General features: G+C 39.4%; 1 protein-coding gene and 1 long non-coding RNA gene across 5 annotated transcripts in view; one reads left to right on the forward strand and one right to left on the reverse strand.

Annotated features, from left to right (window-relative positions):
• LOC116230584 (uncharacterized) overlaps window positions 1–15,362 on the forward strand; it is an 18,290-nt gene extending 2,928 nt beyond the window's left edge. Inside the window, exons 2-5 of the long non-coding RNA XR_004167273.2 lie at window positions 1,385–1,504; window positions 9,113–9,198; window positions 11,091–11,229; window positions 13,190–15,362. This is a non-coding gene — a long non-coding RNA (uncharacterized LOC116230584). The remainder of the gene's footprint in view (window positions 1–1,384; window positions 1,505–9,112; window positions 9,199–11,090; window positions 11,230–13,189) is intronic.
• Window positions 1–15,594, reverse strand: part of EEIG2 (EEIG family member 2) — a 26,395-nt gene extending 10,801 nt beyond the window's left edge. For all 4 annotated transcript variants that reach the window (XM_031595852.2, XM_031595853.2, XM_031595851.2 and 1 more), the window contains exons 1-5: window positions 15,362–15,594; window positions 5,417–5,537; window positions 4,870–4,899; window positions 4,298–4,414; window positions 3,093–3,139 (exon numbers count right to left, since the gene is read on the reverse strand). In XM_031595852.2, coding sequence (XP_031451712.2) covers window positions 3,093–3,139; window positions 4,298–4,414; window positions 4,870–4,899; window positions 5,417–5,537; window positions 15,362–15,594 — 548 coding nt within the window. The remainder of the gene's footprint in view (window positions 1–3,092; window positions 3,140–4,297; window positions 4,415–4,869; window positions 4,900–5,416; window positions 5,538–15,361) is intronic.
• Window positions 15,595–16,971: the final 1,377 nt, after the last annotated feature.

The following is a 16,971-nucleotide window of genomic DNA, read 5'->3' on the forward strand; positions in this document are numbered from 1 at the left end:
AGATACTTTATTAAAAAGAATAAACCTCTTAGCGTTAGAAAACGACAATTAAAAGTAATCTGCTCATGCAAGCAGTAAAACACAACTGAAGTACATTTCATGATATCATCTCCCTGTTTTGCAATGCTTTGTTATTTTGACCTTGGGAACAGACTCTTGCTCTGGATACAAATGGAATTTGTTAACATTTTTATGTTTGACATTTAATAAATCAGCCACTGTCTTTATGTACAGTAATGTCCCCTGTCATGTTAAGTTTGAAATTAAGACAGAAAGACAGAAAAAGCACTTCAGGACACAAAATGCCTATGTGACTTGAATGTCCAACATACAAGAGCTGATCTGAAAGCGTGATCTGAATTCAGTGATCTGAATGCCTTTTATTCTGTTACGATGGCACATGTTGTCAGAGGCAGATGTTGGCAGTATGGCAGCAGAGGTTGAACCTTTTCACCAATATTCCATTACATTTTGTTGCTGTGTGACAGATGGCAACAGATAGGCAGTTTGACAGAATGGCACCTAACATGGAAGTGCGTAAGAAGCAAAGGTGTGTCACTGAATTCCTCTATGCAGAAAAAATGACACTCACTGACACTTGCCAAACCTTCACAGAGACCAAAGTGTGGACATGAGCACAATGACATGGGTAGATGGTGTGCTTCTGCAGTGCCAACCTGAAAGACAAGCCATGTTCTGGATGGCCATGCAGAGTCTTGTTCACTGCTCATAGAAATGCATAGCTAATGGTGGTGTATTTGCTATAATAGTGTCAGTGTGTTTTCTTAATATGTTGTCATATAAATAAATAGGAGGCATTACTTCCAGAGCAATCTACATACCTTTCAAAGCAAGAACTGAATGCTTTCAGGGATATCACCCCAGAATAGACATGAAGCCATCTTGACTTCTTAAAATACGTAGCTGATTTCAGACTGTGCAACTGTTTTTGGTAGTCATTTATTCCTTTTACAAAGAACATCAGGATTAGATAAATTGTTTGTACTGCTTGTGTTGGAAGTTTCACGTTCTGGGAAATGATATATCATCAGTTTGGAAGAAAATGCCAAGTCTGAATAATTTCAGCCACAGAGTTTTTACTAAGGAACCAGAAAACTATTTAGTTATTAAGTTCAGCTACTTAGCTACCCAAACAGAAAGACATTTTATTACTATAGACGATAATAGTTAATTGGCTGAGAAATTGTTTGAGTACCAGTGAGATATTTTTAATAGGTCTGACTCAAAGAAATGAAGAAACCCTCAATAACCTGGGAAACAGAAAAGCTTTGCTTGACAGAAGATATTTAGGAAGTACCATCTTACTGTTTGTTCTGTAAGCACAGGATGAGATTTCACACTGTTCTACTCTGCTTTTTGTAAGGCTGCACAAGGAGAAAAGACAGGACTTCTAAGTGGTGCAGCTGGACTGAAGAGTTCCTAAAGTGAACAACCTGGGCTAATCTGTTACAAGCTCAATTCTCAGATCCCCTCAGGAACAAAGGTAAGGACACTTCCATGGCAGTAATGCAAAGCCTGTACTTGTTACAGAAAATAAGTCTTATCTGTCGTAAGTATGCAAGAACCTCAAAGAAGCTAAAACCTACTAGTTACAACACTCTAGCACCTTAGATCGAGTTAAGAGTTCAGAGCTGCTTTTCCTGGAACTACAGCTTCACCTAAATTCTTTATTTAAAAGATACTGTTGTGTTTTTTAAGGAAGACTCCAGTATGTGTTTATTACTCCAAAATAAACCTGTATGATATTATCCCCTTCTTGGATTATAGAGAGGAACTTGTTACCTATATTCATTTGATAAAACATGAGTTTGAATTCAGTTGATAACAGTATCTTGAGCAAGCAGTAATTGTTACTGATGTAAAACTGTTTTAGTGCAGAATGTAAGCAAGCACTAGCTTTAGCTTTGGGAGATATTTTTGATCGAGGCTTTCAAAGCATAAACAAAATCTGAAAGCTTAACCTACCGAGAAAGATGAGACTGACATAGCAAGTATGAAGCTAGCAAATGCTTCTAAATGGTTTTCCTTTTCATTAAGACGTTTTTTTCTTTTCATGTTATACTAACTAGATGAGACTTTTTTTGATAGAGCTCAGAAGAAGCCAAGCATGTTGTTCAGAACAACATGTTATATAGCTTCGGATACTGTTGCTGTCAGCAGCAAATAGCAGATGCTGAAATAACAGGGGCACACAGAATAATGTTATCTCCTGACTATTACTCCAACAGCTCAGCTCTAGCTTACAAACATTGAGCTTCATGTATTTTATACCCAAGAGCTCACAAAATTATTTCATTCAGGATTTTTTCATAGATCTTTCAGCAGTTTAGTTTTATTATTCACAACATGTAGTAGGAAGGAGTTCCACTTGACTGCACAGTGTTGGAAGAAACGCGTCCTCTTGTTTTGATTCCATCCCCCACTAGTTTCAGTATAGTAATGATGTAATCAATGAAGTGTACAGAATTAAAAAGAATGGAGTTAGAATAGGAATTAAGGAATTTAACTTACTGTGAATGAATGGATTTTTATCAACCCCCTCCCTCAAATAACTTGTGACAAGTCAAATACAACTTCTTTTATAAGTGATACAGTGATACAGACAAAACTGCTATCTCCTGTCATATACAATAAGAAATATCTTTGCTAACTAAAGATCTTGATGTGCTTAGTCTTGAACCCTTCACACACTTAAAAAGTTTTATTTAAGCCTTGTTAGATTAGCAAGCAAAACCTGTAGCAGCACATTCAAGCAAGCATGAGTTAGATCTATTTTTATATATGGCTGCTGTATGAACAGCTTCCTTTTCGTGCTTTTTTTATATAATCATTGCAGGTGTACAGGCTAGTGTCTTTGCTTGAAAATGTACCAAGTATTTAACAGCAAGGAGAACTGTGATACTTCCACTGCTGTTTTTACTATGTTAACTGTTATCCAGCTACCATCACAATTTTGTTTTTATTTAACTGAAGAAATTCATATACGCAAAGCAGAAGTGTAATTTCAAATGTGAACTGAGCCACTTAAGCTTGACTAAAACATTATCCAACACAAATTATTAAAAACTTACATTTTAAAACATGGGTCTCCAGACATTAGCTGCATGTTGATCAACACCTACGCGTGAAGAAGAGAAAAAAATATAAGAAAAAATCATCTGCGGTATATTGTCATACCACTAAGTTGTATTTGCCACAAGTCTTACATTTCAGGAAAATAGCATCACGTATGCAACTGAATGCTTCTGCAAAAAAAGTGCATGTTTACATATGTACTGTGAATACACACAACAAAGCAGCATTTGAAAAAAAACAGAATTACACTTAAATTCTGTCAAAGACCGATAATCATCTTAAAACAGTTACTAGTTAAGAGAGAATTTGTCTCTCTATTTTTCCCTTGAAACTAGAAGATTCATGAGCAAACAGATTTTTGTTTAAAACAGTGGATGCTAAAGTATGTTGTTTGCTAACAGTGTTTAGCAAACTGCCAGCACACTAGAACTATCTGTTCAAACATCACAGATAAAGTAAAACCACAAAAGGTAAATAATACCATAGAACAGTGATACACTGAGAAGGCTTGTTGGCTGGCTCAAAGCCATCAATTAAAAGAGTATATTTAAGACACCAGGAAGTGCATGCATGAATGGTATACTAATAATAGAAATAAATTTTAGCGTCTTGGTAGGACAAGCTTTTTTTATTTTTAAATTTACTTGCAACCTTCTGTAATGCGTCCTATGCAATTTACTCCATTTCTCATTCTCCATAAACTAACAGGAGAGAAAAGCAGGTTGAGTTTCAACAATTCTTGGCAACTGTTATATTTCCTACTACCCAAAAGAAAAGGTTAGGTTACAGGATTCATGGAGGTGTTAAAGCTGGCTTACACATAAGACAATTAAAATTCACCTGGAGACCTGCACAGGAAGTTGTCCAGTCTTAGAGATGTAATTCCCACACTCATATATGTATTTACTTTTTCCATTGTACTTCACTATTCCAATTTTCCACTGCCGTTAGAGTAGGAATACCATTTGAAAGCTTTTGTTTTACAGCTATCTAGCTCTATATCCAAGAGTAGAACCAATTCTATTACTGAATATACGGATTTTAATGATACTGTCTAAATGAAGCTTATATTTTCACTTCAACTAGTTTTCCCTCTAAGAAGAGGTTCAGCAGGTATACTTATTGAAACTTCATTTCATGTTAAAGCAGAAAAGATGTGTTTTGTTTAATTAGTTTAATTGTGAAAAAAGAAACAAATTACTTTGAGAATGGAGTTATCTTGTCTTGTATTTTTGGTATCATAACCTTCTAATAAACAGCGACGAGTGGTATTTCCTGATCCAGCAAACTCTGCTAGATTTAGATCTGCAAAGCCCAACTGTTAAAGAGAAAAATGAAAGTTAGTAGCATGCACATTACTAAATAAGGCACTTTCTACATGCACAGTAGTTTCAACAATAGTCTATTGCAGTTAAAATGATGATTATTAAAGGGAGAGGCACAAGACAAAACGTTGAAAAGCTGAGCATTGAATTTTAAGTAGATCTATCTTCATTTACCTATTAGAGTGTCAAGATAAGAAAAAGGAGAACTTGATGCATTCTTTTGAAAGAAATATATGCAAAAGGGTTTACTTCATCAACTCTTTCAAAATAATTGAAAGACAAAATTCTGATGATAAAATAAGTATTAAACATAGTCATCAAGAGTTCAGACAACTGTCACCATAGCACACTTAAGGAAATCACAGGTATTACGGTACTATTCAAGTATTACTTCAAATTAGAAGAAATAAAAGACAATCCATAGGCTAAATTAAATATCTCAATTTACCTTTGCATATGCCTTTCCTCCTTTTAACTCCTAGGAACAAAAAAAGAAATAAGAGACTCTAGTAATTACGCAAACCAACCACTAGAAATACTGACTTAAGAAAAGCAAATATTAGTCTTAGTCTTAATATATCTCACCACACATTTGCTAGACTATGCTGTGGTCATTTATTATGTCCTCAGTGCTTGCCAGCATATTGGTGAACAGAGTGCCTGATGACAGACCAGCATTTGCCTTCTGTGAAGTCTAGCTCCAGGCTTCTAAGTTATCTGGTGCTTGCTACAAGTATCCATCAAGGACTACCTTTATAGAGGCTGATGAGCAATTACTCTGCTGCCCTGCTGCAGACTGTTCTTTTCAGTATATGTTTAATTACTAATTTCCATAACTTAATCAAGATAAAGCAATAAATTGCCATGCAAGTCTTAATTAGAAAAATGCTTGGCATAGTTGCAGCTAAAATTAACTTCATTACATTTATCAGCTTCTTGAAAATACAAAAGAAATGAAGAAAAAATGGGGGAAGAAAAGACATAACACTGCTTACCTTCCGCACAGACACTCTGCAGATACAAGTATCCAGAATCCCTGTTGTGGCACTGGCACTGATTTTACACATAAATATGAATTTCTTCTTCCAGCGGACACAGTTTGCCTGCACCACTTCCCTGCATATAGGAAAGATATGTTTAATAACAGTTGTATATGCATTCAAGACCATAGCACACAACAGGAGAGCTTAAGAACAAGTACTGCTTCTGCTGTTTGTGAAGTGGACACTGAAGTGTGTTCCAAAGCCTGAAGTAACCATCCTTCATGCTTCTCTGTGTAGCAAGACTGGCAGTAGTTTTTCAATACAGAGAAAAGAAGCATCATACAAGCAGAACTAGTTAAATTTGAGGCCTGGACCAGTTCAAAGGAGATAATGTAAAATAACCTTATACAAAGTCATGCACTTGGAGCATAAAAAAACTTCAGCTATGTACTGGAAATGTATCTAATCTGAATGGATTTGTTCTTTGCAGGATTACAGCTCAGCAAAATGATGTAGCTTTGCAAAAGATGAAGTGTAGGATGCTTTCAGCTATGTTAACTGCAAGGGAAACTTAAGCTGAAGTTGAACAGACTCTAAAATGAATACGAGAGGATAGAAAAGCCCTGTATTTTATAAGGAAAAAAATTATAATAAAAAACTTGCTAAGTAATTCAAGCTGGTGCAGACACCAAAGGACCTCTTAAGCCAAATGAGAAGTGCTTGGGAACAAAATAAAGCATAACCACACATTTAAAGCTGAAAATTACAAGGTCTGAAACTGTAACACAGTTTTGTAGAACAGCCTTCAAATAACTGACATAGAAGCAAAGGAATGTAAAGGTATTTGAAGACATGGTTGGCTTGTTTGTCAGCAGCAGGAGATAAAGACAGTTGTGAGACTAGAAGAGAGATCACTGAGTCTGTACATTTCTGAACTCAGAACTTGGAACTGCAGAGCATCTACGGTACCTTCTATCACTCCAGTTACTCAAATCTTCACATATAAAAGCACTACTTGCTCCTTTTCCTTCTCTTCCATTTTTCTAATGCAGATAATGTTATTTTGTATGAACTTCCTACAACACTTTATTATTGGAAGATCTAGCCTGACATCTTTAGTGCAGGTAGGACTCTGTGGTTCTACCTAAGTTGGAGTCAGAGTTTATCACCTCTGGAGAAAGGATGAATCACAAGGCTCAAACTTGCTGTGCTGGTGAGACTGCCAGCTACAGTGCTTATGTGCACAATGACTTATTAAGGTTGGAATAAACTAGCCTGCCTGAAATGAGTCAGTTTAATTACTGCAACAGACTAATGGATTCTGATGATACAACACTGAGTCACATTCAAGCATGTGACCTAAGAGGAAAAGGCTCTGTACACCACAGTCTACCTTTTATCCTTTGCGTTTTCTACTGTAAACCTTTCTGTGCTTTAAATTAAAAAAAAAAAATCTGCCAGAATGACAGTTAGTTAGACCCTGAACAGAATCAAAAATCAGAAAAATTATACATATCTGCGCTCTGCACTGGAAACAGGCTTAAGCCAAGGAGCCAAGTACAGTAAAATGATTCAAGGGACACTGGATAACTTAAGTTCTGTTACACAGAGAAGGCTTTAATAGTTATTGTAGCATTTAGGTGACATTGCCATCTCTGAGATAAAAAAATTGCCAGCTAAATGTCCACTGTCAAGCACAACACTGCAAGTGCATGGGTATCTGGTGTCCACATATTTACATGTTGCATATGCTGTAAGATAAACAAGTAGTAACTGCTTGATAAATGTAACAGTGTCCTTAAAACCTTAGAAGGATCTTAAATTTATTTCAGCATACTACCAATACTTATATATGCACGTCCCATTGGTCAAGTAAGAAAAATAGCACAAAAGCACTATACTTTGGGATACAGGCAACTGTATCTGAAGTGTTTCTCCATCTAGTCACGTCACAGGTTAGGGTTTCTTCAGGCAAATAACATTACAAACATGGAACAGGATAATTAGATTTTACAAACAAGTAAAAGCTACTATGAAAATGTCTCAATATAAAGATATTGATGTTAAAGCTCCTGTAAACAATCAAAATCAAGAACCCCCCCCCCCAAAAGCGTAATCAGTTACTTTCACAGGCACTTGGTTTTAAAGAGCATGATAGTTGGAAGATTTATATACAATCTGCAGAAACAAGGGAAAAAAAACAACACACAACCACTGAACTGTCCCTTCAATTTCGTGATATAGAAAAAAAATATGTAACATTTTAAGGAAGGTAATTTTGGCGTAAGAGAAAATAGTAGCAGTTAATTCCCCTTAGACTGAAAAGAAACAAGTTAAATATTGACAGTTTTACTATTTAAGCTTCTGAGATTCTTAGTTCACATGCAGGATCTTCAGAAACTCAAGTTACATTGATTGGTTACTATGGAAGTGAACTCAGATAACTTCTTGGTGACTGTGCCTATGTTATGGGGCACACTGGAGAAAGCTTTCCGTTATGAGTCAGTTTCCTATGAGCCTCATAGTCACTTTACCACATGCAAAGCAGAAACAGTTGTTTTATGAATCAAAATGCATCTTGGTTACTAAGATACAGTCAAATATGTACTAACCGTAGCACTTCCATGCAATGCAAGAGCAAACACTATTAGTAAGATCTAGCCAAGGATAATGCAATATAGGCAGATATTTAAGACAGACCATGCTTTGGAATCAATTTAAGTTAACCGTCAGTTGAACAAATTGTGAGTTTTCTTTAAAGGTACAACTTCACACTGACTAAATTCCTATTAGACTTGCTGCCGACAAGTCCCTTCCTATATGTACTTTATGTGCTGTACACAACTGCATTTTAAAACAACAGAATAAAAGTCTTGCTTTTCTCTTCAGATTCACAGATGAGGAAAAAAATCAATATGAAAAACATACAGGAAGCAACAAACCCTAACCCAATTGGCTTATTGTCCTAATTTATTCCCTTATGGATATGACATGTTAATAATGGCTTGTTTCATCTAATGGCCACTAATGCAAACATAAATTACTTGTAAAGACCTTAAGCATCCTGTGAAAAATTACTTCTTCCTAAATGGACAAAATGAATCAGGAGAAGCTTAGAAATGAAGTCAGAACTCCTTACAGGCAAAAATACTGTGTTTAGTTAATTAGAAACTTGTTTATTCAGGTTTTTGTTGTAATTATTCTGGACAGCTGATTAGAACATTTAGCCATATGCAGACCATCATGTTAAAAAATGGTTTGTCTAGCAGAGTTGCTTTGCAATTAGGAAGAAGGAAACAAAATTGGAAGCATTTGTTTACAACTTTAAGTTGCCATTTAAGCTTTATATTAGACAAAATTTACATCAATATTTTAAAAAATAATCAATCAGGTAAGTAGTTTTCTTTACATCAAGGAAAACAGTGCTTGTTTAAACATTCTACAGCTTTAGTGACAAACGTGAGTTATCTAAAAGCTCCTATAAGTACTTCAAAAAAAAAAAAAGCTTTTTTCACTCCACAAGGGAAACGGGATTATTATTGCTGTTTTTAAAGCTGGTGATTTTATACAAGAGTTTTCTGAGGATTTTCAAGAACTTTAGAGACTGGGCATCAGCAGTCTGAAACACAATAAAATGCCTCTAGATGAGTTAACTTGGAGTGGGAGCAGCTTTTCCAGCATTATCTAAGTTTTGTTTGCCTCTTTCAGGGGAAAATCCATAATGCTGAGTCAGGGCTGCTGCAGCTCCCCTTGCCTCCGGTCCAACCAGTAATGATGTTGAAGATACTTCCCAGGTAATCACACCAGCACACCACACACATAGACAGCCACACAGATCAGACAGAGCTACAGATGGCACCATTGGCCTCATTTACAGGCTGCTCTGACAAACTGGATGCCCTGTCCTTGGAGGTGTTCAAGGTGAGGCTGGACGAGGCTCTGGGCAGCCTGATCTGGCAGCTGGCAACCCTGCTTACGGCAGGGGGTTGGAACTAGATGATCTTTGAGGTTCCTTCCAACTTAAACCAGTCCATGATTTCACTCCCTTCTATGTGAACAGTCTGACTTCAGTTGCTGTTGCTGAGGTTCCCGGCCTCCCACCATACACACACCCCAAACAGAGCATATCACCAAAGAAAATGAATTAGAAAAAAGTTTCATGTGAAGATAGTAGACTGCAGTGATAAAAACATGGCACAACCAGATAAGCACTGAAGAGCACTAGTGAGTGGCCCTTTCTATCCCATTACCTGTTTTACTTCTTTTTTTCTCACTCTGGTTCCTCCTCAAATAACCTAAATTCACCCCTTCTCCCACCTTTGACTCTTCCCTCAAACATCACCTAATAACTTATACCCAACTGTATATGCACCAGTTCTAACCTCATTATCTTTGAAAAACATAGAACATTTTTGCTCATTTGTAGCTGAATACAATGTCTCAAAAAAACATCTATACTTAATTGTAAATTACTAAATAAACAGAATACTAAATTTAGTCTTCTCTTTAAGTTAGAGCTGAGAGTAGCATGTCTGAAGAATACACAGTAATAATTAAGCTTACACAGAACTTCATCTATTTCTTGTTTTTGAAGACAGTTGACTTCAACATCGTTTCATCCATGCCTGAGACATGAAAGATGCATTCCCTCCAACAAAAACATTTTTCCTAAGCATTGCAAAAACACAAACAAAACCAGTCATTTACAAGCAGCGCTTCAATGTTTCCTTCAGTTTTTCACAAATTTCAGCACTATGCAAACCAGTGAACAGCTCTGCAGGAAGAGTCCTCTTGTTTACAGTACAATATGTAGCAGTTAGTATATGCAATGTTAAGACAGGAATCATTTTCCATTTCACATTTTTACACATAATAATTAGGTTAAATCTAACTAATAGTACTCATGTCAGGTATTCCTGATAAAATATGTAAAAACTGATTGTAATATGAAAATAGAGCTGCTTTAGGCTATTTTTTACTCACAAAAAATTGCTGGTTAAAAGCAAATGTAGAGACCTAAACTGGAATTAGTTCAGTGGAGGGCAAACTGTATTAATAAGACTAGCCAGCAGTTTAGAAGAAGTTACTGTTCCCTCCACTGAACACTTGTGAGGCTCTGTCTATAGCAGTGACTCCTGTTTTGGGTCTCCCCAGCAAAAGACACTGAAAAACAGTAGCGAGACCAGAGAGTGGGAGATGAGGGTAAGGAGTTGCAAACAATAGGGATGAACCAGGAGGAGAAGTTGGAAGAGCTTCATTTTTACAACCTAAAGAAGAGATGGAAAATAATTTAATTCCCATCTTCAGCTATTTCTGTTAAATTAGAAAGAAGGCAGAGACAGACCTTCCTCAACAGAGAGCAGAGAAAGGTACAAGAGACAATAACATTGGTGAAGCACAGGGGCATGTTGCTTACAAAAACCTGTAACTCCATCCTTTAACAGATGCTTGTCACGTCTTTTTCCAGGAACTTTTTCTTGACAAGTTAGCTGTTGCTGCATCTCTTACAGTACTTACAGTAAGACGTCTCACAATAATGAGCCATTTTCACCTGTATTTTAACCCATTACTTTTCATGCAAAATGCCATCTAGACAAACATTTTCTTAGCTGCTACTGAGGCCTTAGGATTATTTTTTCCTACCACTAACCTGTCTCACAGCTTTTGAAAATTTATTTCATTCCAGTTTCTCCATCAGCAATTCAGATTGCAGTTGAAAAACCATTAAAAATAGCACAACTCATTACTATGTCTGAAGACTGCGCACAGAATTCATATGTTGTGCAGGAAGATGAGAGTGAGAGGGACAGCAGCCCACGTGACAGGTATGTCATTTTAACAAGTATTTTGTTTAGGAAGCTGTTTAAGCTGTGTTACTATCCAGAGAAATTCTCCCTTTCAAAAGCAATAGTGACAGGAAGAGAAACAATGATTAGAAAGCAATTTAAAGAGCCTAGTGGGGCAGAAAATGTGCTTGCCACAGCCACACAAAGCAAATGTAGTTACAGTTGGCTGGCAAAGAGGCAGCCAAGCATCAGTAGAAACAAGAAATACCTCTTGTCCCGAAGATATTGAAATCTACAGCAGAAAATTACTTTTCTACCTAGTACCTCAGAAATAAGGGTATAATTACACGTAACCCAGGAGCTCTGCAACTACCTCTCAGAATTCAAAAGCTTGTCATATACAAACTTCTCTGGAATCCTCAGGAGAAAACATTTGGATTGAAAAATTAATTTTCAGTACCTCCCTCCCCCATCTCTACCAATATTCTTGTCACACACAGATATAATAATCAACTTAGTTCTGATTGTTTTGAATGGATCATAAAAGAACAAATGAACCATAAGCAGCTTAAAATAACAGCAATCAAAACTCTGAAGTAGGGGAATTTGACCAAACTATGAGCCTAAGAACACACAAATCCTTCACTTCTTTTGTATAACAAAAGGGGGGGAGGAATTCCAACTGAAAATTTAACTACCAGGTTTACAACTACTGTAGCCTCAGCCTGAACAGCAGAATGTTGAAAGCACCCTCTTAAGAAATAAGATCCTTTGGTTTAGTAAATTCAATTAGTTCCTTCATATGCGGTTTTCTCTTTTGCTGTTGGTTGAACAACTCAGCCTATAAGCAGTGATCTGTAAGTAGTGATCTACCCTTGGGGCCTATCAATTATTTCTTCTATCTATTTACAGCGAGGTCAGTTGCAGACAGTCTGTGCTGCCACTGTATTTGTCTGCATTGTACTAGTGTAAAAAAAACACACATAATACTCACTGAAACCTGTACCCTAGAATACTAGTGTTTCCTGTTTAAAATATTCATAGGTGTAATTTCTGCCCTGGGACGATCTATTGTTCTTCCATGGTACACACTGTGTACACAGGATTTTGTAAACAGTGTTCAAGTAGATGGTATTTGGGAATCTGCAGAAGTATCCAGTTTCAGAGATAGATATCTATTACCACCGACCAAGGGAAAAATAAAAATGCATAGATACCTTTCTGCATATGAAGCCAGGTCTAAGAATGTTTTCTTAGTAAAACCGGGGGCTGTTAGCATAACATGGCATATACCCCATATATTTGCTGAGAACACAACCTTTGTTGTAAAAAATCTTAAAAACTACTGTAAAGATCCCGAAGTCGTACCAAAAAGTTCAGTAGAGAAATTGTACTGGATGGCTGACTGGCAGCTTAAAACAAATAAAACCTAATTCCACTTTACAACTTATTTGAAGGTTTTCCACATTGTAGAGTGAAAACTTGTAATGCATTCATCTGCCTTATATTTCTAGGGTCCTAGTCCCCTACATCATTTCCCTCAAGTTTAAACACCGCTACTATTGCCTATTCAATGGTGTTTTTTTTTTTCCTCATCAGAATACTTTAAATTACTGGATTATTTGAAAACATTTGATACTGTTATGCAGCTTTTCTTCACCTACAGAAAATATTCACAGATAGACATAGGCTGCTTTCAAATAAATGTTTTCAAACTAGTTTTAAAAGTTTATGTACAAAATTACATCCGTGAACAACTCAGATGTTCTGAAAATCAGTTTGTGTCCTGGGCTATATCTGCTGGTTTTGTCTGGTCATAGATTTTTAATGCGCTTCAAGCACACATCTGTACCAACCAGAAGAGCCTTTGTACTGAGAAAAGAATCTCATTAATACGAACTAGGACTTCGTAACATTTCTTACATGATGGTAGAGATTTAAGGCTTGGAAAATATTTTTCAGTAGCTCAAACTTACGTCTTATTTGTGTCCCACTTCAGCATCCAGGAAGTTGATACTGCATGCAGGATCGGGGCTTTAATCATTCATACAGCAACATCCAGAGCTCAGTCAGACTGCCTGAATCTGCTCACATGACAACTCACTACACACAGGCCTTGATTGCACTGCTGCTAGCCTTCTTAGGGCATTTCTTCCTACTAAGGTTACCCTAGTTTATAGCCTGTTGATATTGCTGTTCTTTGATTCCGTAGTAGGTTTTTTGTTTGCTTTTGAGTCAAGGGCAGTGGGTCTTTGGTTTGTATCAGTAATGAACTTCATTCTCAGCATCTTCTCCCTGAAAAATACTAGACCTCAATAACAAAAATTGCTGAAAACCATTAAGGAGACATTGTCAGTTTTTCCATGTATAATACAGCATTTCAGAGAAGCCTGTATACTGTGTTCTGAAATGCAATCAAGTCCTTCAAGCTTTTCCTAACACTTCAAAGGTGACTACTTCCAGAAAATGACCACCACCTTACACTGAAACACATGCAAATAGAAGATGACTGCTATTTTAAGAAGAAACATCTAACTGACAAGTCTTGAAATGCTGCCATTCTTGTTAATTTAATTTCTTCCTTATTTATTTGGACCTTTGCTGAATCACCACTATGAAAATCCATTAGTTTATTCTTAAGCCGAGAGCAAAGGCACTCCCTAAATTGGCATTGAGGGATCACTGCAGAGGAATTCTATACCTTCCTTTGAGCGTACGTTGAGCTTTTCAGGCCAGCATAAACACTCACTGGGATTTTGATGCACTGATGTTTCACTGTTGTTGTTATTTTTAAACTGTACCCCAGGATAGAAGGAGGTAGAAGAATTGCAAAGCTTGAATCCAGTGCACTATTTCAGCACAGCTCCCAGCTTCATCATGCTTCCACTAGCACTTTCTGGAGGCACATTCTGCCTTGTCTCCTTTACATCACTCACACTGGCCCACCTGGAATCAGCTGCATTCAAATAAACTATCAGGAAATACATCAGCCTGTGAAAGTGACTTCAAGGCCATAAGGACTGCATTAGAACAGTAGAAGTACATCAGGGCCTAAACTTACGATGGTTATCCATCTATTACTTACAATGAAGTTGCTTGCAAGAAGAATACTGAGCAGAAAAAAAAGACAAAACAAGAACAGAACAGTAATGAACTGATTACCTGTCAACCACACAGAAGGAAGCAATGTCTGGCTGCACATGCTAGTATATTAGAATGGTTGAAGAACACGTTATTCAGCCAAAGTCCTATCCTGGTGCTCTTTATTTTCTTCTATTAGTTTCACTTAGAGAATTAAAAGCCGATACTTCTGGAAGCTCTACAACAGCAGTATACATTTTAATAAGAGAATAACTGAGTAGTCATAGATTTGTTAATAATTTCTGTCTCCTCACAGAAGTCCAGGAGACATTTTCAGTTAATCTTCTTCGTAATAACATTAGAGTAATATAATTAGCCACACAAAAGGAATAACTGTAACGGGAGGGCCATCCCCTGTCCCTATGGGAGAGCTGGGGTGAACCTGCAGCTCACAGCTCACCTTGCTTTGCCCGCGGTCCACCCCTACCCGGCACTGCCGAAGCGGGGCTGTTTGTCCGGGGCAGCACCCGGGCAGGTGACAGCTCTACCGCTGGGGCACAGCGCAGAAGGAGAAAGGACAGCTGTCTACTGCCTCAGTTTCACTGCAGCATCAAGCAGGAGCAGCCGGTAAAGCACGCGATTCGAACATATGCAGGAAAGACGACGGCACTTCTCCACGAACCTGTTAACGTTAATTCTCCTTGCAAGTACCTATGTATCTATATAACGACAGACAGAAGCCTGCACCCAAATGCTCCTACTTGAGAGCCGGCAGCATGAATTCCTTCTCCTTTTGCCCGTCCCGTCAGCTCAAGACATCACGGCTCAAGCACAAGTGGCCTCAGCCGCTCGAGGACTCATTCCACCTTTTACCGGCGTTTAAGAGCCTTAACGTTTGTTTTGAAACATTACGACTTCAAGCAGCGAGTCGACGACGAGTCTAGGAGTGCCGTACCTTATCCCACAGCCGCTGCCGCTAGCAGCGCACCGCCGGCTGGCACCGCACCGCCCGGAACCCAGCGCCCGCGCCCCCTGCGGGGCTCCGACAGCCAAAGAAAGGGCTGCCGAGCCGCCCCGGGACGGCACCTACCGGGAGGACTCCCCGCTGAAGCTGCCGCCGTCCAGCAGCCGCACCTTGCAGAAGAGGATGCCGTTAACGAACGGCACGGAGGAGAGCTCGTCCAGCTCCAGCTCCACGCGGAACTTGAACTTCTTCTTCTTTATCATCATGAAGGCCATGGGCCGGGAGCCCCCCGGGGGCCGCCCCCACGCGCGCTCAGAGCCGCGGGGCAGCGCCGCTCCGCCGCCCCGCTCCGCACCCATACCCGGAGCGACGGCGGCACCGAGAGGACGGAGCGCGGCTCCGCTCCGGTCCCGGCTAGGGGTGCCGTTCAGCCCCCGGCCCCGCCCCGCAGCGCCTACATGGCAGCCGGCGCCTCCCCGCCGGCCCCGCCCGCCGGGAGCCGCTCCCCGCTCCGCGGGCGCCGCGCTGGCAACGGCCGGGGCGCGGCTCTCTCCACGCCCTCTCCTCGGGCCCGGCGGTTGCGGCTCGGGCGCCGCTTGACGGAAAGCTGTCGGAGCGCTGCCCGGCACGGCGCGAGGTGAGCGGGCTGGAGCCGCGGGCGCCGCCCGGCGGAGACGAGCTGGTGCAGCCCGGCCGGGGCAGCTGCGCCGCGCACCAGGGTCCCTGCGGGGTGCGGCCCCGCTAGGGCACGGCTTTCTGCTGAGTTCAACGTGCGAATGCGGGGTTTTCAAAAACAGCCTGCAAACGTTGACGTTTAAACTCTGAATTCTGTTTCTTCCTGTTGGAATTCAAACAGTGGCAGGGTCTTTTCAGCAGTTCAGATCTAAGTACTTAGCTCCTTACACATCATCTCCGGTTCCGATACGAGGAACAGATACCCATAAACTTGCAGTGAAGCAGAAATCGTACGTCTGTGCCTACACGCAGTAACGGTGCTGTGATACGATCCCAGCGGCACCCCTACAACGAATCCTACATAAAGAACAGTTCAGCGCAGCACCTGGCCTCCAGGGAGCAGCCACACAATCATCCCTGGAGTTTTCAGAGCAAGCCGTGAGCAGCACCGACCGGCACCTCCACTTCCTCTTCACGGAACATCACTTAACACCCCAACACGTGTATCTTCCTACAGCCATGCAATTGTTCTCACAAAGAAGGAACGTGCAGGACTGTGCTGTATGGTGTGAGCACATAAAGCCTACAGAAAATTATTTAATATATCTGCTGCTCATACAGAAAAAATACTGTGGAAACGTTTCTAAAGGAATACACCCCAAATGACTGCAAACATCACAAATGACGTGCACAGCTAAGCAAACTGAAGCATAGTACAATCCAAGAAGGAAATAAGCAAGGACTAAAAAAGGAAGTGAGAAAAGTACTCTTGCTTTTACTGTTTTACAGTACTCAGGACATAATTAGTAAACACATTCTTCCAATTCAAAATTAAGGGCAGTTCTATCTGATTCCATTAGTTTCTATTCTTAATAAACACTCATATGTCTGTAATTGCTATGAAGACCTCTTATAGAAGACCCCAACTCATGTGACCCTACTATGGGAACTCTGCTTCTGAACAACACTTACACCACACATTATAATTCATCACTGTTTGATTAGTAGGAACATACAACCTGTAAAACATTAAGGCAGTTCTTTATATTCTACATTCCTCA

The sequence above is a fragment of the Phasianus colchicus genome, chromosome 9 (genome assembly GCF_987193195.1).
Source record: "Phasianus colchicus chromosome 9, bPhaCol1.hap1.1, whole genome shotgun sequence".
In the NCBI taxonomy this organism is placed as follows: domain Eukaryota; kingdom Metazoa; phylum Chordata; class Aves; order Galliformes; family Phasianidae; genus Phasianus; species Phasianus colchicus.